A 23,787-nucleotide genomic window follows, 5' to 3' on the forward strand; every position below is an offset into this window, starting at 1 on the left:
TTGATATCATAAATAAATTTAAATCATTTTTTAATTTTTATTTGTATTTTGTAATTTAATATTTTATTTGATAAAAATAATATCTTAAATTATTATATCTATATGAGATATATATATATATAATTTCTAAACATAGATTAATCTTATAGTATATTTAAAAATTAAAATTATGCTAATAAGATATAAAGTATAGATAAAATAATTTTATTCAAATTAATGAATAATTAAATTTTACTTATTAAGTGACAAATATGTGTTTAATTATATAATTTCAAACAATTTTTACACACTAATTCTAAGTGTTTTATTTTATTTAATAATATTTTAATTTTTTTTTTGCCAGAGTACTAAAAATTCTTAACACATTTATTTTAAAATAGTTTTAATTTTTAACAATAACTGAATACTTTTTTTTATATACTGTATGGCAGAAAAAAAACCATATTTGCATAGTTCAATCATTTTTAACAATAGTTGAATACTTTATTTTAAATATGGTATCAAAGTCACTTGTTTCTCGCCTAGACTAGACACCCTATCATACATGTATGTGTGTGAAAATCACGAATTAAGAACACATATCTATGTTTAAAAATAACATATAATAAACAATAAAATGCATAGTTTGAAACTAATTAATCATAACAACACATGAAATATGTTTGATATTAAAATAAAAAGTAAAAAAATTTATGAGTAAAAACGAAATTTAAACATATAAATGCATTGATAATAAACACAATACTAAATGCACTACAATTATTTATTATGATTTTGTCATAACTGTAAGATAGTGTCGAGTTGATTTGTGACTTATACAGTTGATAAAGATAATAAATTATGTATATTAAAATAAAAATATATAAAATATATCGAAATGAAACTTTGATTGATTGAAAAATCTAAAGTTTTATCATTTCACCATATATATATTATTATTGATTTTTGTTAAAATTTTAATTAGTGCAAAATTAAATATAAGTTTATGTTCAATTTTTAGACCTTACATTCTTAATTATTTTATTTAAATATTTCATATAAAAATAATGAACGAGAAAATTACTATTATATTAATATTAATATTTATTAAAAAGAGTAATTTTCTAAATAAATTAGAATTGAATTCACAAGAAAATAAAGTGTTATAAATGGTTTGCAAGTTAGGAAGGTGTGGGTGTCTCCACGTTTAATAGATTTCATCATTCATGTACCTCCATCTCTTATATAATACCAAAAAGTCACATAACAATATATTTTATTTTTCAACCCATTGAGTGAAGGGCACTAAATTATTATAAGTTTATGTTTTGATTATTAGAATTTAAAGTTATAAAATAATCATTGAACTATTCACAACTTTTCTTTTAAGTTAGTAAATTATTAGAAATTTTTTGTTTTAAATCACTGGGTTGTTAAGGGTTTTTTTTAAAGTTCAACTAGCGAACTCCAAGCGACGATTTAGCAATGAAACAGTGGATCAATATCTATTGACGAGGAGAAGAACATACCTTAGATCCAAGTCGATTTGGCGATCAGTGTCAATGATCAAAGTAGAAAGCTATTTGGATTTTGATTCATAAATTCATGATGTTCAAATCTGTTTCATGAAAAAAAATTACAGGGAAATGAGCGCTTTCGATTGGTGTAGGCAATGTAAACAAAAAATGCCATACATAAGCGATTTTAACAGCCCAATGATAAACGAAAACTTTCAAATAGTTTAGTGACCATTTTGTAACTTTTTGAAGTTGGACGATTGAGACGTATATTTACTAATATTTTAATAACCTTGGGTTTTACCGTTAATAATTCTTAGGGTAAACTACACTAGTATTTATTGGTAAGTTCCGTTTTTTATCATCTAATTATGAAAAGTTACGAAACGATCATCTAACTATTTGATTTTATCATTTTTGGACATCGACCAATGCCATTAAATGACTAAAAGAAGGATGATGCAACAACTTTTAAAATTAGCATGATAGCAACTTTAACCTCAACATTATACATTATGTCAATTAGTTTTGATTCTAAAGAAATTAACCCTTAACATTAACACATCATGTAGTTTGATCTTTTTTGTAATTTTGTTTTTCCTTATGACCCTTTCACCTAAAAAGCTTAAAAAGAAATAGTCAGCTAAATATGATTGAAAATATACCAAAAATGAAAGCACGCAAAAGTTCAATACAATAACTTTCATCTTTTCACATTGTTTTAAATTTAGCCCTCAATGTCTCAATGAAAAGTAAAATTGCAAACAAAACCAAATTACACAATGTATAAATGTTGAAGGTTAAAGTTACTATTATTCCAATTTTAAAAGTAGCTAAGTTAATGTTAAAGAGGAAAGTTGCTAAGTTACTATAAAGTTTTCATGATCAAGTGGTTTCCCAAGGGTGACAGGTTCGTCTGCTTTGGTCTTTATGGCTTGCATATAGTCAGTGATAGATTATGATCCTTTGGAGATGCTTTTCAAGTTGTCTTTGATTTGTTTGATATGTCCATAAGAAGGACAAGCATAAGTGTTGGCAAGGGCTTGCCAAGCATCACGAGACGTTTTTGATTGAGTAATGCGTGGCACAAGGTTAGGTGAAATCGTGCCCACCAGTGCTCCAAACAAAAGTTTGTCTTGTCTCAGCCATGTTTGACATGCAAGATTGGGGGAAATTGCATTGCTGACGGTGATGGTGACAGGTGGAGAGATGCGAATCGTTAATAAACTTGTGCAAGTCATAACCTATGAGGATGGATTCAATATGAAATTTGCAAGAGAGATAATTGGTGGAGGTAAGTTTGATGGAGTTATGGATGGTGGCCAAGGTTAGAGGATTGTTTGGCTTGCGAGTGTTTGGGAAGATAGCCTTAGTATTTCCAATTACAATTAGATAAGAGTTGATCGGATATTCAAGAAGAAGTGGTTAAGAGAAGAATTTTTTTTTAAACAAGCAAGTGTAAGGACCGGAAACCTAAACTCGTATGAGATACGTACACTAATACCATAAAAAGTATATTTTTCCCTTTCCCTTTTCAATTGATGGCCATGGTTTTTATTAGAGAATCTGCTTTGTTACATCAAATATAACTAAACTTAGGGAAAAGTAAAATAAAATAGTATTAAAATAGAGCATTAATTATGTAATCTAGTATGTATTCTTATAAAATGTTCCGTTGACAATTTAACGATAGGTGACTAAACAGAAAAAGTTGAATAATTAGATAATTATTTTATAATTTTTTATAGTTGAATTACTAGAAAAAATTTATTGATAATTGAGTGATTAAATAAAAATTGATAATTTAATGAGGGCATTTACTTATTTAATTATTCAGATATTGTGTACGAGTATTTGTGTCAGGATTGAAGTCATTTCATTAAACGTGTTGAAATAACGGTATATATAGAGATAGATGGAGCCCCACTTTCAAAAGCTGTTAAAGAAACACACACACAAGTCTTGGACTTTTCAGCCACTTCATAATTTATCAAAAACGTGTCCAAATATCATCACTTCTCCAGTATGAAACAAATCTTTGATTTTCCAGTTCTAACTCTAAATTGATGCTAATATACTATTTATTATTAGAAATGGCAGATGATTGGAGTTTTACTGTTTTTTTACTTAATTATATCTGTAAATTTATCGACTCGATTTATTATTTGGATTTTTACTATTATTCATCCAATACCAAAATTCCATTTCAATAATTTTTAGATACCAAATTTATAAAATTGGGTATTTAAATCTAAATTCCTATTCAAATAATGGTTAAATTAGTAAAATATGTCGAAAAAATTATGTATTAGTAAAATAAGTTGATTTTTTTAATTTAGGGAAATAAATTATTTTTTTGAGAGAAATTATAAAAACATGTTTATCTGGAAATATTTTTCAATTATTACAAAAAAACGCGTATTTTTTTTTACATATCCAGCTAATTTAACCTCAAATAATTAATACACATAATATTTATTCACATTTACTCTAATTACTCAAAACTACAATATCCAAATATATATAAAGAAACAAATTTGGGAATCGATAATGGTGCTTGGAAAGAGAATGGCAAAGCTTGGTTTGATTTTTGGGGGCGGTCAAGGATTCAGAAATAGTGAGAGTGAGGACCTGGTATTTTGAATTATATTACCACGAATTAGAATGTATAAGTGATGCAATCGTACAGCCAGAAATGGACTGGAAAACGAAAGAAGATCTTAAAAAGTTGGTCAAACAATGCGCATGGACGTCTTATTTAAGCTTTGAATGCATATTCTACGTTTTCCTATTCCTATATTTTATCTTTACCAACTTCTGGGGAAGTTTCAGATACTAATTTTCCCATTAATAATTGACGCTGATTTATAGATGGTAGCCTGACGAATAACAAATGAACACGTATTAATTTTACTTCAAATCTTCTTCCACTTCATCCTTAACTTTTTTTAAAAAAATATGCAAATATTCCTCTCTTGTTCAAATTTTCAGCGAGGATGGACAAATTATTAACCAAGACCCATTTTTGTCGTCTCCATGCATATATTCTCTTTCATTTTGTATTTTTCAATTTCACATGTGAATGAGATATAAATCTCACGTCGCTAAATAATGAAGGTAAATAATGTATATATATATTATGTGTACACTTTGTTTGAATGAAGCTTTTCTAAGTCAACCATTTTGATTAAAGAATAACAAATCAAGTTGGTTGCGGAAAGCAACTTTGTCCAGAGACACCTTACTTTTAATGACACTTGTTCATTCACTTGCATTACCTGTAGACCTTATCATGTTCCATAATGATCTATTTAAGCCAATTTATGAATATAAGATTCTTCTTAACCATATTAAAGGCATATATTTGAAATTTAACATGGCTCATCAAACTATAACTTAAGGGGATAATTAGCATCAAGAGATTCACTCAAATAGCCCATAAGTATAGCTTTAGAACCCATCGAGCAAGGACGATACGAATATACTAATTGTTACTTTGTTTAATCAACTGTTCAACTTTTTTTCCTTTACCAATTTCTACGACTTTTTACACAATCACCATATGAACCATCATCAACCATCACTCTCATTTTTTATATCAACAATTAGTACAACTAGTGAAGATTGAGTATGGCTCAAGCCAACCCAGATATCCTTGCAAGCTGAGAAGAAGAAGAGATTAGAGTCAGAACCCTCATCCCCACAACACTCAAATTCAGCAAAACCTCTCAATTCAGCTGCTTGCAAATCAACCATATGATCCTTATGGCCAGTAGCAACTAATATCTAAATTACTGGCCAACCAAATGTTACACTTTATGTCATAATCAGTAGCCATTCCCACCTCCGTCGGGGATTCATCCTTACCTTACTCTAGAGGTGCAAACTATCCAAAATCATGAGGAATATCGTCCTTAGATGATTCATCCTCAATAACAGGCTACTCTTTTAGAGAATCAAATGGAAGCTTTGAGAAAAAAAATGCGATCCCTCCATAAAGCCAAATAACACAAAATAGAAGGGAGTACTTCAACAACAATCTAACCCCAAAAGTGGTGATTGTGTACTTTCAAACCACTAAAAAGAAATATATATCTTAAATGTAACGATAAAGATAATTTTCTTAATGAGATGATAAAAATATCAAATTAATTTAAAATTTTACATACATAATAAATATAATTATGTTGATAAATTCAACTGTCAAATTGTTAAATTATTACTTGTGTAAAAATTTATTCGAGAGGTAAAACTAAGTAATTTTATAGTATTGTAAATGAATCCTTCTTATATAACATGTAATATGTATCTTAGATAAATTTTTTAAATTCACTGTTTAATCCTTAACTGATAATATTTACTAGATTACAATATTAACTAATTCGGTATGACGGAGAGTGATCACTTTTCGTGAAATTTAATTAGTTGAAAAGTGATTTCAATATTTGGTATATCAAAATTTATCTTCTTTAAAATCTAATTTTTTCCATAAATATGATAACATGATTTCTATGATAAAAGTTGAGAAAATTACATTTCTATAAAAAATATTAAGATAAAATTAATGGTTTAAAGAATTAGTGTAAAAAACGTAAAAAGAAAAATGGTTGCCTCCTTCCTTCTCTCATTTCTAACATCTTCTATACCCCAATTTTTCAACATCAACGTAGTTAGCTTGAATTGATGTATGTGAATGTTATAACATCGTAAACACATCTCTTTCTTTCTTATTTTTTTCTTGCCTCAATATAGTTAAGCTTCCCACTGTCCTGTTTTTAATTTATATAAGAAGGTAAGGTAGACACGTTTCCAATGGATATATATATAATTTAGAATAGATACTCATTTAATTATTAAATTTTAGTTAATTAAGGTAAAAATTAATTGTAAATTAAATTTTATTAATTATAAAAATTAAATCTATGATCATTTTTTTAAGTCAGGTATAAATGTAAGTTAATATGTAGATTAATTACTTTAAATATTAAAAAATTCCTAACATGTTAGAATAAATATGAAATATGTGCTGACTTAGAAAATATCTGTTTTGCTGTAGCAAATGCGGCCATTTTTACATGAAAGAGAAATATGATCCAAAGTGGTTTTCAATTTCTATGGTGTATCCAATAATGAGTGGTAAAGGGGACCATCACAATTTATGCTCCCACCATTTAAACACTTGGTCGGTAGCAAGTAAAATCTCCCATACACCATCAACTGTAACTGAAAGAGAGATATATGTATCTCCTCTTCCCTCACACAATTCACAATCTCAAAAGCTTTGAGGTTAAAAAAGGAGTGAAACTTCCAAAAGAAAATGACACATGTATCTGGATAATGGACAACTTGCAGTTGTTCTTCTTTGACCACCGTAGCTTCAGAGCATGGGTGTTGAGCGTCTAGGCTAAGGCTTTTCACACCCAAACCCATTGAAAATGTGGAAGAGAATCTTGCTCATATTATTAGTTTAATCGACTTAAGAGACTATACTAGTGTCGATCAGGAACACTATAGTAATGATATTCGTAACAGGCCATCTTTGTCTGGTCAAAAGAACAGAACCGCTGTTGTTTTGGTCAGGTTCATTCTCCAATGTCAGTTTCAGTTCCCTACAAAATGTAAATATTAAAACTTAGCATGTGATACTTCCTTTTGATTTTTCTTCACTCAAGAATCAAGTGACTAAATATATGACTTTTCTATTCTACTTCACTTTTTTTCTTTTACTTGGTTTGATTTTTATATATATATTAATAATTGTATAAAGTGATTCAAATATCAAAATTAAATAAAGTTAAGTTTGAATGAGCGGTGCATTTAGCTGCGATTAGTGTAAAAATAGCGGTGGCGATAAGATTAAATATTGTAGAGATATTGTAGCATCAGACAAAAAGTAAGCTAAACACACCGCACCATACCTAATCATCCATCTAAACCCAACCTAAATCGAATTAATTTTCTTATCAAAATCGTTTTTTTTTAGTATGATGGAGTTTTTCAATTTTGTTTTTTAAGATTTATCCATAAAATTTAAAAATTACTTTGTAATTCACAAATCACTAAACAAATTATACAAAAGAAAAAGGCAACAAATTGAGAAAAGAAATGTATGGTCGATTTTATTAAAAATGTTATATTTTTATTAGGCATGTATTAGCTTTCGTATTTATTTATAATATTTCATATTTAAATTTCAATCCATTGATTGGACAAGTTTGCATCGATAATAAAAGTTTTTATGAATTTGATTAAAAGTTTAAAGGTGTTCATATGTCGAGTTTGATTGCGTCTAAGTATGATATTAATATATTTTATGTTTTTTCAAGTCCGATTTGAAATATAAGTCTAAATTTTTTGTCCAAATCGGCCCATATTTACAAAAGATTAACTCAAGCTCATTTTAGATATGCTCATATTTTTAAAAAAAAAATTATATTATTAATTTAATATTAATAATTTATATATTTTTTTATTTTCTCGAAATTTTTTATATAGTCATCTTAATATTATTTTAATGTTTACATTATAGTAGTATTATATATTAGTATAGATTTATTTTTTTAATGTGTTTTAAATTACATAATATATAAAAATAACATAATGTAAAATACTATAAACTTAAAACGGGCAAAGCTAAGCTTATGCCTTAAATGTTCAAGCTAATTTTAAAAAAGTGTAGTTTTGCAAAATTCCATAATTGTTTATGAAGAAGAGTGCAAATGCATTAATTAATCAAGATTTTAGCAGTTGTTATATACTTATAACATCATTCGGATGTTATAGAGATAGTTGTTATAAACCTATTTTTTTCACCTTATAAAAAATAAAATTATATTTAATTTGATTTGTTTCTTTTTTTTTTTTGAGAAAATTAACACTCCTATTAATTAGGAATGAATAGAAATAGAGGTTCCTTCATATAAGGAATCATGAGTATTCTCTTCTAGTAACAATATAACATACTGTGGTGGATCTAGGAAAAGAACTATTTAGTTTAGTTTTCCTATTGCTGCTTTTGCCAAACAATCAGTTACTTTGTTACTTTCGCACAAGACATGTCTAAATTTCACTTTCCAATCCTTATTACGTACCATTAATATTTTATTAATAAATTAAACACTTACATAAAAAATTACAAGTTATTTAAATAAGTTTTTAATGGAAACTAAATTCTCTTAGTGGCAATTTAACGCTTATATCGGTGAAGAATTCGATCTATTTCTTCAGCAAGAGGAAACTCCCTCAATAGCTAGGCTACCCAAGAGCTTAATAGTTAAATCTTCGAAGTCAGACCAAGTAGCAGTCCTTCATCTCCATTTTGTTCATCCACTCCAATGACTTGGGCAACAATCTCTTCTTCAGTGGAAGTCTGAATAACAGCACATATGTGGTAGCATCCATTACTTGATGGATATTATCACCTGGGATTTGTGCTATAAGTAAAGACACACTCCCAACATCCTCAACCAATTCTATGCTTTTGGTATTAACACTTGAAATGTTATTCGTAGGTAGTCTTATTCCAACAATTGAGAATTATGGAGAGTGTCTATTGCATGTCGTGTCTTGAACTTGTTGTTACCAGAGAGCGGATGACTTCCATTGCACTCATATGCATCAATCAAATGGCTAATGAAACGGGTTGTATACCTCACCCTAAAATTTGCAATTATGCCAACATTTGCCTCAACATTTGAAGATATAAGTGCATTATCTTTTATCACTTCTTGGAGTTTAGTGCGAAAAATAGGAAGGTCTTGAATGGGAACACTCTCAGCCTCAATCATGAAAACGGTAATACTTGATTTCATGTCATTGTTTGAACCGTACAAGCCACCCTCCAAAGACACTAGTTTTTTTTTTCTCTGCCGTTTTAATGCTCATCGATTCTGCAAAACCAAGAGCTTTGCCGATGATGATTGCATCTGTCAAGATGACATGGTTTTTCTTTTCTCGAGTGAACCAAACCTTCACTGCTTTGTCAATCTGGTAAATATTGATTGGTTGGTTTTTGGATGATAAAAAATGTAAACTTTTTTTTTTTGTCAATTCATACCTCTGGATGTTCGCAATACCAAGATTATACTACTAGTTTTATGACTAGCAAGTCCAAATTTATATCTTAGTTGTTCATGGGTAATTGTAGGAAATAACTTGACGCGTAGACCTCATATGCCGTAGAATGGAAGATGAACGTGTAGGACGTAGTAGTGTAATTGAATGGGGATTTTACCCCAAGTGCAGCCTTACTAAATTAAATGAGTGCAAGGGTAACCATATTAACAAAACTAAACTAGATGGATAGTATGTGCATATGTTATGACCCGCGAATAAGGTACCAAAGAGATTATTTGAGTAAATTAAGTTTACTTAACTCATTAAGATTAGTCCAATTCATGAAACATCGTGAAAAATCTATCTATTTGAAGCTTGGTGACTCAATAACAACAAATTACAATTATTAAGTCCATTTGTAATCCTAAAGATAAGATTATTGATAATTTAAATTTATTAAGAATTTTTTGAAAATAATAATTATTTATAAATGATTTTGTAAATGAGATTTTAGTTGTATGAATAATGTTGTAATATTTGGTTCTTGAGTGTTCAGGTTTAAATTTTTTTAAAAGAATTTTTTTATTTTATTTTAAAACAAATTAAGTTATCTATATAATATAATATATTTGTGACACCAATTCAATCAAACACTTTATTTATAATATAAATATATAAAATTATTATTTTGAAAAAAAAAACTCAATTAATGAGTTTAGAAATCATCTCTAAAACCTTGATTTCTTAGGCCTCCAAAGAATTATAATCTTGTTTAAATAGTCTTATGGAAGACTTTGAAGTAGATTTGTTTGAAGGCTAAACTCGTTCAAAAGGCTTAGCCTGCCTCGGACCCGACTAGGACAAAAGGTGTTCCATTCCGCTGACTTCAATCCGATTTAATTACTATTTATTTAATTAAAATTAATTTTATCATTAAATATGTAAATATATTAATATTAAATAAATAATAAATTTGGGACAATAAGTTGGACCGAGCCTAAAAATGAAAAAATAGAGGGCCAAATTATGGATTAATCTACTTTTAAGCCCAAAACCAATCGAATAAATAACCCTTCTATGCCAATTAAAACAATTTTTTTTTTCTTTTGGGATAATTTAAAAGATATATATTAACTTTGATTTAATGGGCAACGTATACATGAATTTTAATTTTGTATAATTTTATACATAAAAATTTTAATTTAATGAAATTTTTATTAACATAATTAACAATATAACACCATTTTGAATTGAGATTATATTTGATCTATTGTTAGTGCATGAATCTCATATACTATCGATAAACTATAATTTGTCACTTCGTTAATTAATAAAATAAGATAAAATTAAAGGACTTATACATAAATATTAATAAATTTATTTAAACCTAATTAAAACTTAATTACAATTTTTTTCTTCTTTACCATCCAATTGGTTATTGGGTTATCATGATAGAAAGCGGTAATTCCTTATATATATATATATATATATATATATTTAAGCTACGAATTTACCCATTCAGCTTCCATTTCTTTAGAAAGAGAGTAAACTCCGTCGAATTTGAAAAATAATGCTGATTTTTAAAAAATATTTAAGGTTTTGAATCGATTTTTGAGGTATTTAGAAAAATAGTAGAGGGAAACAAACTGACGTGTCATTGAAAATGTATTTTATAAGCACATTTTTTTCACATCAATTTATTTGATTAAATGGTTAAATGTTAATGGTTTTATATTTGATCTCGGGCTCGATTTCTCTCCTACTCATTTTTGTATTTTTGTTTCTTGTTGTTTCAAGCTTTACTTTTATCCTTAATTACTACTTTCAACATATTAGCTCTTTTGGTTAGATGGTTAATTAATAGTGATTTTATTCTTGAGTCTTAGGTTTGATTTCTCTTCTAAATACATTTGTATTTTTTTTTGAAAAATAATAAATTCGTATTTTTTATTTCATGTTGTGTCAAATTTTTTTATTTTTAATTAATAATATATTGTTTTCAAGTTTTTTTAATTAATAACTCTTTTATTTATAAAAATAAATAATTATTGTCAAATATCATTATATTTATTAAATATAATTTTTATATGTGTAATATTTATTTTTCAATCCATATCATGAGTGTAGTAAATTTTAGCATTATATATTTTTTGTATGTGTATTCGAAATAATTATTTGAAATATTTTACATATAAAAATATTTCAAATATCATACTCACAATGTAGATGAAAAACAGTGATACTTGAAATATTTTACATATAAAAATAATAATGATATTTGATTTTATAATATTAGAAACCATCATACCCATAATATAGGTGGAGAAAATAAATATTTGACATATAAATATTATATATAAAGAAAAATATATCAAAACAATTACTTGATGTTTTTAAAAAATAAATTATATTTAACATAATGATAAATATAAATTTTATCAAAAAATTATTTTTATTTTATAATTGAAAATAATTATTTAATTTTATAAATAAAAGAGTTATTAATTAAAAAGATGAATTAAAAAATAAAAAATTGAAAATAATATAATTATTAATTAAAAATATAAAAAAAGCTTGAAATAATATGAAAGAAAAAATACAAATGTGCTTAGAAAAGGAATTAAACCCATGACTCAAAGATAAAATCATTATTAATTAATTATCTAACCAGAAAAGTTGATGTGTTATAAATAATAATTCAAAATATAAGTAAATTTTGAAACAAATGAAATAAAAATACAAATGTGAGTAGCAGAGAAATCAAAGTTGAGACTCAAAAAGATAAAACTACTAACATTTAATCATTTGACCAAATGAGCTTATGTGTCAAAAAATCAGAAAGCGCACTCTGTATGATACGTTTTCACTGCACATCAATGAATGCGTCACGTAGAATGCATTTTTACTTTTCTTTCTAAAATCGACCTATTTTCTAAATATCCTAAAAATTAGTCTAAAATCCTAAATATTTTTTAAAATCAGTATTTTTTTTTTCAAATTTGGGAATAAACGAACTATTTTTCTTTTTATAATGTTTAATGGAGAGAGATCACTATTTCGATGGAGATGGAATCCCTTTGAAGATGACTTGGATTTGAAAGAAGCCAATAACCTACGCACTGAATTCCTTAATTTTTATAGGGATTATTTTAATCTTATAAGGTAATTCATCTACTGTTGTTTCAATTCACTAATTTCCTTCAATGACAGTTGATAGGTTTAATTTTGTAATGTTTTTTAAAAGTATTTTTAGGGTGAAGTTAAAATTTTTAATTTTTTAATTTTTCAAAAAAATATTTTTGGGTCCATTTTTAGTTTGGAAGAAACATTTTTTCTCTTAAAAAATAACTTATTTAAGAGTATTTTTGTCTAGACCTGTTCATGGATAGGGCTACTCGGCCCGGTCCGCTCAAAATGTGAGAGAGTTTAGACAAAAATATAAGTTCGAAAAATGGGCTCGGACAAAAAAATAAGATCCGTTTAAAAAATAAGCCGAGCTCGGGTAAAGCATTTTTTGCTCGAGCCTGGCTCAACCCGGCCCGAATTCATTAAAGGACAAAAAAAGTTTTTTTTGTTTTTTAATATTATTTTCTTATTGTTTTCTCCTTATTTTGCTACCACATTACTATTATGTTGCTACTATTTTGTTGTTATTATTTGAATATTGTATAAAACTTATTTTATTATTAATTTTGTTTTTATTTTAAAGGCATTGTTAATTTTGTTATTATTTTAGAGGCATTTGCTTGTTAAGTTACATCTATCTTAGTGTTATTTAAGTCTACATATTTTTTAAAATTTATTTTAATTTGTTGGGAAATATTTATTTTGATGTTTTTAATATTTATGATGTATTATATATATTTTAAAATTATAAAAAATAATATAAAAATTAATATAAGTGAGTCGAGTGGGGCCCAAGTTTTAATATTTTTAACCGGGTTGAGCTTGGGTAAAATTTTAAGCCTATTTTTGAACCGAGCCCGAACCAACAAATAAGCCTAATTTTTAAGTTGAACCCAACCCGTCCCATGCACACCTCTACTTTTATCTCAAAAATATTTTTTATCTTAAAAACAATACTAAACATGCTGTTTGCGGTAGCTCCAATCTTTGGCTTTGATTTAGACTACTGCTTTGTTGCCGATTCCCCAGTTGTTGTAGTCCAAAGATTCTATTGTTAACCTAAAAATATTGTCGTCATAAACTTTCACAGATCGCCTTCAAATATATTGCTAGTTACTATACATAGTTGCAACATTGTTTCAAATCTTAGTTATTAATTGTTATACTTAGATGGTCTTCTACTTAATTTGCTCATGTTTTCGAGAAATTAAAGTGAACGAGATTTTGGTCTTGGTTTAATTGTAATTAGGTTTAAATAAATTTATTAATATTTATTTATAAATTTTCTAATTTTTTTATTTTGTTAATAATAAAATGATAAATTATGATTTATTAATTGTGCATGGGATTCATATATCAACATCGTATCAAATATAATACATTTTACATTTATATATTGCTTATTAAATATAAAAATAAATTGATATATTTATTTTTTAAATATGTAAATTTAAATAAAAAAATAATTTCAATCATAAATTTAAATTATAATAAAAATTTTAAGTGCATAATTATACTAAATCAAAATATATTTATAAAATTTCAAATGAGAAATTTTCACATTAATTTTAGTTTTTTTTTCAGAAAATTTTAGGTTAGGAATTTATTATGACATTAATACCTGAAAATATTTGGTGAAGCAAATTAAGAGGATGTTAGCTAGTCACATGCAAGGTCTGCATTGAATCTCGTTAGGTGAAGACGTGAAAGAGAGACCCTACTGCCAAACAAAATTACGCAAACCAACCTTTAATTAGATTTCATGTTATGGCTACTAAGAGGATGTTAGACTTCATGTACGCTAAGCCCGTAGACTTTGAATCTTGGGCTCACGTCCAGTGTCTATAATCTAGATTAAAAAAATATTAAAATGATGTCTCAATAATACAAAAAAATATTTAAATAACATTAAATAATTGATAAATGAGACAAAATAAAAAATTAATATTTTCGGTTGATTTATAATTTGTATTCTTTTATTTTTATATTTAACTTCAGCCTTGTTTGGATTTTAGAAATATTTTTTGTTTTTATTTTCAAAATAGTTTTCATTTTTAGATAAATAAAAATTTTACTAATATAATCAAATAAAATTAAAATAAACATAACTTATGGAATGATGAATTAAATAATTTTGTTATTTGAATTATAAAATAAAAATAAATTCAATTTAAAGTAAAAAAAATTTCAATATCTTAATTTTCCAAACATTTTTCTATTTTTCCTAAATTTTAAAAAAAATATTTTCTATAAATAATTTTCTAAATTTTCAGCCAATCTTTTTATTTTTTTCATTTTTCAAAAGAACAAAAATAAAAATAATCTATATTTTGTAATCTCCAAAAATGTTTTTCTGAAAATATATATCTAATTTACCGAAGAAAATGACAAGTCGGAATTAATATGAAAGTGAAATGAAGAAGAGAATATATAGAATGTGGTAATTGTAGAAGCCAAAACTACCAAAACTAGTAGCTGTCTGCTTGGGAGGTTTCTCACGAGCCTTGTGGGGGGGTAGTTAGCCGACACCCTCCAACTCCTTATGTATACACCATTTCCACGGTTCTCTGCTAACCTATATCTGTAAGCAAACATCCATTTAACGCATACCAAATAATTAAAACCAGCAGTAATGGCTCCTTCAACTCTCACAGAGCTTGCAGGGAAGGAAACCTTACAGGCGAGCTTTGTTCGTGATGAAGATGAGCGTCCTAAGGTTGCTTACAACCAATTCAGCGATGAAATCCCTGTGATCTCTCTTGCCGGCATCAATGATGTAGGTGAAAATAGGGCGGAGATATGCCAGAAAATCGTGGAGGCTTGTGAAAATTGGGGTATCTTCCAGGTCGTGGATCATGGAGTCGACACTAAACTCATTTCTGAGATGACCGGTCTTGCCAGAGAGTTCTTCGCTTTGCCCGCCGAAGATAAGCTTCGGTTCAATATGTCTGGTGGCAAGAAAGGTGGGTTCATCGTCTCCAGTCACCTCCAGGTAAATATATTCATCACTCAACTCCCTATCTCTTCTCTCCTTTTTTGCTTTAACGACTTATTGCTTAAATTTTATAAGATACCACTTCTGGCTGATTTAGTCCTTTATATAGTCAATGGGAGCGTCGAGATTGATCATGTTTGTTAATTACAGGGAGAAACGGTGCAAGATTGGCGGGAGATTGTGACCTACTTCTCGTACCCAATTAAGAGCCGGGACTATTCAAGGTGGCCTGATATGCCAGAGGGGTGGATTGAGGTGACAAAGGAGTACAGTGATAAATTGATGGGCCTAGCTTGCAAGCTTCTTGAAGTGTTATCAGAAGCAATGGGATTGGAGAAAGAAGCATTGAGCAAGGCATGCGTGGAGATGGACCAGAAAGTGGTGGTTAACTTCTACCCTAAGTGCCCACAACCTGATCTCACTCTGGGACTCAAGCGCCACACTGACCCCGGGACTATCACGCTGTTGCTCCAAGATCAAGTTGGTGGGCTTCAAGCCACCAGGGACAATGGCAATACTTGGATCACTGTTCAACCTGTTGAAGGGGCATTTGTGGTCAACCTTGGAGATCATGGCCATGTAAGTCTAACTGCTTGCCTTATTTGCATTGTTGTCGGTACAAAAAGTTTTTATAATAAAAGTATTTTTAAATGGATAAAATGTTTATTTTTTTAAAGTTATAATTTGACAAATTAAACAAGCAAAGGGTTAAAGAAAAATTGCTTTTTAGATGAAAGGACTTTCTTTTCAGGACACTTGTATTATTTTAGATAGAAACAAATAACCACTCACATCCTATAATTTGAAAAATAACCATTGATAAATCTAGGGGCGTTGAAAGTTAGAAATTGAATTAATCGATGGAGTCGATTTAATTTAGTTAATCGGTTGGTAGTTAAATTTAGTTTGATTAGAGGTTAGTTAATAATTTTTTAAAATTTTAATTATTAATTAATTCGTTTCGAAATTAGATAATTAATCGAACTTATGTAGTGTTTTAAGATTTAAATTTTTGATTAATTTGATTAGCTTTCAAGACAAATGAACATTATCAATGAATTTTTTTATATGTTTTATACATGTTTTAATCAAAAAGTAAAATATATAAATTTTGATTAATTCAATTAATCGATCGAATTAACTGGAATATTTCAGTTCGGTTAAAGATTAAAGGACTGTGTAGTTCGATTAATTCGGTTCGATTATTAATTGAATCGGCGACTATTTGAACATCCTTAGATAAAGCGGCTAACCCCGTTAAAATTTATTTTTTAAATGAATTTTAATTAAAAGGAAAAGCTTAGCCTTCATAAATGATTATTCTATTTAATTTTTTTTATCTTCACACTAAATATTCAATTAAAAATAATAAAAATCTAATTAATTAAAATAATTTAATTATTATTAAATTAAATTATAAATTGTATCATATTTAAATACAATCATATGATAAACATAATATATATGAGTTTTTTTATTAAATATAAATTGAGAATTCACGTCATATACACAAAATAAGACTTTAGGCTAAAATGTTTTAGTTGTGGGTCTTAATTTCGCCATCAAATTAAAGCCTTAAGTTTAGTTTTAGAGAAAAACTATTATTAAAGATAATTATCTTTTTTCTTTTTTAATATATATATTTTTTATCATATACCTGTTATTTTTTTATTTAATATTTTTCTTTTAAAACCCTTTTAATAATGGTACCTATTTAATTATACATAATAAAAAAAAACCACTGAATTCATTTCAAAATGAATAAATAACCAAACACGTGTAAGTTTTGAGTATCACATTTTTTCATGGATGCTACGTTGTTATTAGTCCGTCATTCCCATAAGAAATAACATCACTAAAACCGCAAAACATGATTTAGGATTTCAATATAAAACTTACAAAATTTGCTACATTCATTCAATTGGTGATAAAAAGAAATAGCAGCAAAGTATAATTTGAATTGTGATGAGCAGTACCTGAGCAATGGGAGGTTCAAGAACGCTGATCACCAAGCAGTGGTGAACTCCGACTGCAGCAGATTGTCAATAGCCACATTCCAAAACCCAGCACCCGATGCAACAGTGTATCCACTGAAGATAAGAGAAGGAGAGAAACCTATACTTGAGGAGCCCATCACATTTTCTGAGATGTATAGGAGGAAGATGAGCAAGGATCTTGAGCTTGCCATGCTAAAGAAACTAGCCAAGGAACAGCAGATGGAGACGACCAAGAAGCCCGAACTGGAAACCAAGCCTCTTGAGCAAATCCTTGCATAAATAAACTTCATTTTACTTCTGTATTAGTATTAATTAAATGCATTTGGACTCTTCTTATGGCTACTGCCTACATTTTATGCTTGTTTTCTATGCTCAAACCTATGTACGTAATAAATGAAAAATAAATTTCCACATTCTCTAGCTAGCTATTGTTTAAATTGTGGTTGAGTTTATACTCCTTAGCTGTTGTTCCTCGCTCCATAATATTATCAGACCGTAAGAGACTCTTGACTATATCCTCCATGGGGTTTCTGAAAAACTAGACTTAACTGTATTCTACATCTATCAGTGCGTCCAAATTTTTAAATTTGAATGATTTCGAGTTAGTCTCTAAGCTTTTTGGAATTAAAAGAAAAAGTACAAGATTATTTTAATGGCTGTTATTTCTTATGGAATTGACAGATTAGCTAAAAGTAAAGTAGCAGTCGTGAAAAAAAATGTGATTTTGAAAACTTACATTTGTTTGGCATCATTGTGAAAACATGTTGTAAATGATTAAAATGTAGATAAAATCACGAAATTTACTCAAAAACTACAAGATCATTCAGATTCCCTTAATATGCTAATAAAATGGAAGGAAAGGAACTACAGACGTTTTCAAAACAATAAGAATATTGAGCAACAACCAAGGTAACCACCCATGGAGAAACGGCGATGTATGGATTACACGGTTAGCAGTGTATGGATTGCCTCTTCATGTCTGGAACTACAACACATTTCGAAGAATCGCTGCTATTTTGGCATTGGGGGAAGAAACTTTGAAGCTCGATGGCTTCAGTCATGGTACAATGTCTATTATGACGGATCATCTAAGTAGAATTGAAGCAACGATTACAGTGAAATGTGGAGTTGAAAACTTTCAAGTGAGAATCCCAGAGATTATAGAGTTGGGTAAGTGTTATTGCAATGCTAGTTTGAGTAAAAGTGAGTTGCGGAAAATTTTTGACTGGAAAACGGGAAAATATGGGCTTTTTCTTTTATAAAAATAACTTTAAAAAATTGATAAATTATGTAAATGACCTATTTTTTTATTAAACACGTAAATAGCTTAAAATTTATTGTGAAAGTTGATAGAGTCAAAGAGTTTGGCGTCATTAACATGCCACGTCAACAACCTGATAAAAAAAATTAAATTTTTGGTGCTGTCATGTAGAATGACAATATTTGTATAAATATCAAAAAAAATATTATAATTTCTGAAAAATAAGGAATTTTAAAAAAAATTCATTTTTTTGAGCCAAATAATTTGACTCTAGTTTCCAATGTCTGCCACCATCATTTCTTTTAATTTGATTTGTGCCATTTTTTTTCTTCTTTTTGTTTATTATTGTTCATTTCTTTTAATTTGATTTGGGTCCTTTCTTTGTTTATTTTTTTTAATTTTAAATGTATATCTTTTTTGGTGGAGCCATTCATCAGTTCATTTTAAGACTTTTTTTTAAATATGTTTTTTTTTATATTTAAAATTTAAAAAAAATAATATTTTATTTGGTGGAACCATTTTAAATGGCGCCACCATTTTATTATCAATGTAATTTCTTTTTAAAATATGTTTTTCTTAATTTAAAAATGTATAAATTGATATTTTATTTTGGTGGAACCATTCTTTTATGGCTCTACCACTTAGTTCCTCAACATATATAGATATATTGAGGCGTTTTTGTAAGAGTTGAACTAGAAGAAAAGAAAAGAGAGAAATTGCTGTGTTTAGTAAGAGAGTTCAAAAATTCTGTTGAAGCTGAATAACACGATGTTTTTGGTGTAAGTTTTTTTTAATGGTGAAATTGTAGAAGATGATGTTGGTTGTGTATTTCAAGGTCGACAAAGAGTAGGGTTGCAATTCAATAAAAATGTGAAGTTGGAAGAAATGAAAAGGAAGATCAGTGCAAAAATAGCTATCCATTGTGAAAGAGCGACGTCCAGATTATTTTACAAGTTTCCAATATTTACAGAATCGATAAAATTTTGTGAGATGCAACTATTAGATGATGATGACTTGGGCACTATGATGGAAATATGGTGGTCAACTAGAGTGAGAACCCCCAACCAGTTGAGTTATTTATTGAGTGAGCAGATTTAAAGCCCGTTGAGAATGTTAGTCCAATAAGTCAACATCGCGGATTTTATTTTGATTTTAATGTTGGATGGACAGATTAGTTAGAATGCAGAGGAGTATCGTAAATGCCCGAAAATCCAAATTATTGTGAGAGTTCATGTAACAATCGTACCCCAGCTCCCTGTCTACAAATACATTCGGATGTGATAATAAGCACCGAGGTAGACGTTGGAGAAGGGACCAATAATGGTGAAGATTTTGATCAGGACGTTGAAGATTTTAGTGACCCCGATATTGATGAAGTTCCGAACGATATCGTCGATAAAGGCCATGAAGAGGTTGAAAATGATCACAACCCTTCATTCAGTAACTCAAGTCATGGCATTGTTTTACGAAATGAACCTAGGGGCAACATGTTGAGCGTAGATCCAAATGCAATGTGTGCATACAAGTTCTCTGAGTATGCCGATATAGTACCTGCTCACAGATTGACGTCAAATTCACAGTTGAAAAAGTTATTTGTTGGGCAACGGTTCGAAAACAAGGTGGACTATGTGTTTGCCATCAAACAGTACAGCATGAAAGTGTCGATTGATTACAAAGTTTCCAAGTCTACATCAACATTATATGTTGGGGAATGTTGGAGAGCCGGCGATGAGTGTGGCTGGTGGGTTTGGGCTACATTTATACAGCGGACTCAACAATGGAAAATATGAAAATTAGAAATGTAACAGCCTAAATTTAAGTGGTGTCAGAAACAGTGATTCGAGATCACTAAATCCGATAAAAAAAATTTTAAAATTTAATAACTAAATACATATGAGACAAGTGTGATGAAAAGAGAATTTTTGGATTAGTGGATTTTGTGATTTAAAAAGAAATTAATAAGTAAATTGGGTCTAAACCAAGGTATCAAGACCTCGAGTTCATAAACCCAGCCATAAATATTTTTAAAAATATTTATGGAGTTCCATTGAGTTGGTATTAAATTTTCGTTAGAAAATTTTAACGTTTGGATAGTCAATTGGTTAAAAAGGACTAAAAAAATACAAAACTAGTTAAATGATGATTGAAAAGCTTAGGTGACTATTAAGAAGGGTTTTAAAAGACAATTAGACCCAAAATGTTTTGGGCTGGACGGCAAGGGGCATGAAATCAGCAGGAAAATTGATGAATTAAGGGTAAAATTAGAATATTGTAAAATTTACTTAATAAAGCTAGGACTAAAGTGGAATTATCTAGATTTCTCTTTATTTTTATGCATTCTCATCAGAAAAAACACCATAGAAGGGTTTCCTTAAGCTGGTTTTTCATATTTTTACTGCAAGTAAGTTCAATTCTTGATTATTTCTTGAAATTTTTGTGTTTTTGTGACTTTTACAACTAGGTCCACTTGTTGAATTCATTAGTTTTTGATTCTATGAAAGAAATTGAAAGTTTCTATGAATATGTGTTGGAAGTATATGGTGATTTAGCATGGAATTAGAGCTTTACATTGTTTATATGCTGATTTTATTGAAAGAATTGAATAGAAAGTGAATGTTTGAGACCTAATTGTAAAAGAGTTTGAAGTTAGGGTTTTATGTGGAAATCCTGAATTTCAATAGTTGTGAAATAAATTTTAACTTATAGGTAAAGTATTAATTGGGAAAAATTAGCTTAATTGAGGGGTTAATTGAGCAAGGACTGAATTGTATGAACTGTGAAATTTGGGGCAAAAATCAAAGTCAAAATTTGCACTAAAACAGTTTTGGATAGCAACAGTAGTCTAACTTTGAAAAATCACCAAAAATTATAGAAATCGAATTAGAGAATGAATAAAATATGAAATTAAAGCTTATTGAGTCTAGTTTTTTATAGAAGAAACGGTGAAAGTAATCGAATTGTAAATCATGAATTCATCATGTGAAATTGTGGTTGAGAAGTGAACTTAGTAATTGTGTATATTGTATAATTGTATGAATGTTTGGTAAGATTTATGTTTTATGCCAATAAACTTACTAAGCTTCTATAAGCTTACTTGAGTGTATTCAATGTCTCTTGTAGATTGGCGTGAAAATATACGAAGGATCAGATCAACACTGAGGATCACACTATCCAGATTATCTCCGGTAGCTTTTGTAAATTTTCTTTTTTTAACTTATATGGCATGTATATGGTTTGATGATTATATAAATGCTAAGACTTGTTTAATGAATATATAATAAAGAAAGAGTGATGAATATGCTAAATGGTTTAATTATAATAGAAGTATGATTTGGTATCAAATTGTTTAAAATGGATTGGCTGGTTTAGATTGGTTTCGATTTTAAAATTTGCAGGGAAGGTTGAATATTTATAAAGGGGTTATATTGAGCTTATAAAAAAAACTTTAGGATTTTAAAAAAAAAAATTCCCTATGGTTTCGGTTTAATTCCGGGTTGGTCTCGAAGTATGTTTTGGGCTTTGGAGGCCCATCTAAAGGACGTTATGACATATTTTGGTAAATAAACAATATTTAATTTGTAATAACAGAAAATCAATTCGGTAAATTTCGTTGATGCCTTGTACCCTATTTCAGCGACGAATACGGGTAAGGGTGTTACAAGAAGGGTGTCATACATGCAATGTTGCACGTATGTCTCAAGACCACTAGAAATTAGATGCCAAAAGTATTTTTAACTGTATCATGCCACTAGTGAAAGATAGTCCAACAATTCCTGTGTCTACATTTATTACGGACATGCAAGCTCGATTCCAATATGGAGTGTCGTACATGAAAGCATAGTAGGCAAAACAAATGGCCATGTAGTAATTGTAAGGCGATTGGGATGAGTCATACAATGAACTTCAGGGTTGGATTCTAGCAATAGTAGAGTACATCTCAGGAACTGTCGTGGGCTTGCAAACATTGTCTTATAAAGACCCAAATGGACAATTGAAACTGGGGAAAAGAGTTTTTCGTCAATTGTTCTGGACTTTCGATCCATGTGTTAAGGCCTTCTCCCACTAAAAATTGCCAGTGCAGGTTGATGAAACGTGGCTTTATGAAAAATACACGTAAATACTTCTAATTGCGGTTGCACAACACGGTAATCAACATATAATACCGATCATTTCTGCTATCGTGGAGTCGGAGAACTTTGAGTCTTGGGCATTTTTCATTCGGAACTTGTGGAGGCATGTTGCCAAGCAAGACAAATTTGCATTGCTTGAAGGACCTTGTTACTAAGATTCGGGAATTCGAGGTTCCATGGAGGTCAGTCTACTGTATTCGCCATATCACTATCAACTTTCACAAGGAGTACAAGAACAAAAATTGGCACAAATGAATTGTGAACATGGGTAAAAATATCGTATTTAAATTTGTATTTGTAAATATTTTGAGTCCATTTACTAAATGAGATGGTAACGTGTTTTATTGGAATATATATGTAGGATACTAGTTGGAAGCACACTGATTTAGACATAAGCTGGCGAGGTTAGAGACTGATATGATGGGGTTCGAACCTTCTCTCAGATAGTAATTGGATAGCATGGAGATATGGTAATAGGCTCAATATTTTGACGAGGGGTACCGATATGGCCATATGAAAACCAACCTCGTTGAAGCCGTTAATTCCGTCTTGAGCCGTACATGTCACTTACCAATTTCAGCGGGTTTTTTCAGCCACATTTTACAGGCTGACAGCCTTAATGCAAAGAATGAGGTTGAAACAATCAAAATAATTGGAGGCAGGACACGTACATGTCGAATATGTCAGGAATGCCATGAAAGAGAACATTCAAAAGGCTAGGTCAATG

General features: G+C 28.9%; 1 protein-coding gene across 1 annotated transcript; it reads left to right on the forward strand.

Annotated features, from left to right (window-relative positions):
* The first annotated feature begins 15,115 nt into the window (after window positions 1-15,115).
* LOC107912992 (naringenin,2-oxoglutarate 3-dioxygenase) lies at window positions 15,116-18,089 on the forward strand. The gene is made up of 3 exons (XM_016841389.2): window positions 15,116-15,669; window positions 15,823-16,251; window positions 17,646-18,089. The coding sequence occupies exons 1-3, from the start codon at window positions 15,310-15,312 to the stop codon at window positions 17,946-17,948; spliced, it is 1,092 nt and encodes a 363-aa protein (XP_016696878.1). The 5' UTR covers window positions 15,116-15,309; the 3' UTR covers window positions 17,949-18,089.
* Window positions 18,090-23,787: the final 5,698 nt, after the last annotated feature.

Source organism: Gossypium hirsutum, chromosome A11 (assembly GCF_007990345.1).
Source record: "Gossypium hirsutum isolate 1008001.06 chromosome A11, Gossypium_hirsutum_v2.1, whole genome shotgun sequence".
Taxonomy (NCBI): Eukaryota; Viridiplantae; Streptophyta; class Magnoliopsida; order Malvales; family Malvaceae; genus Gossypium; species Gossypium hirsutum.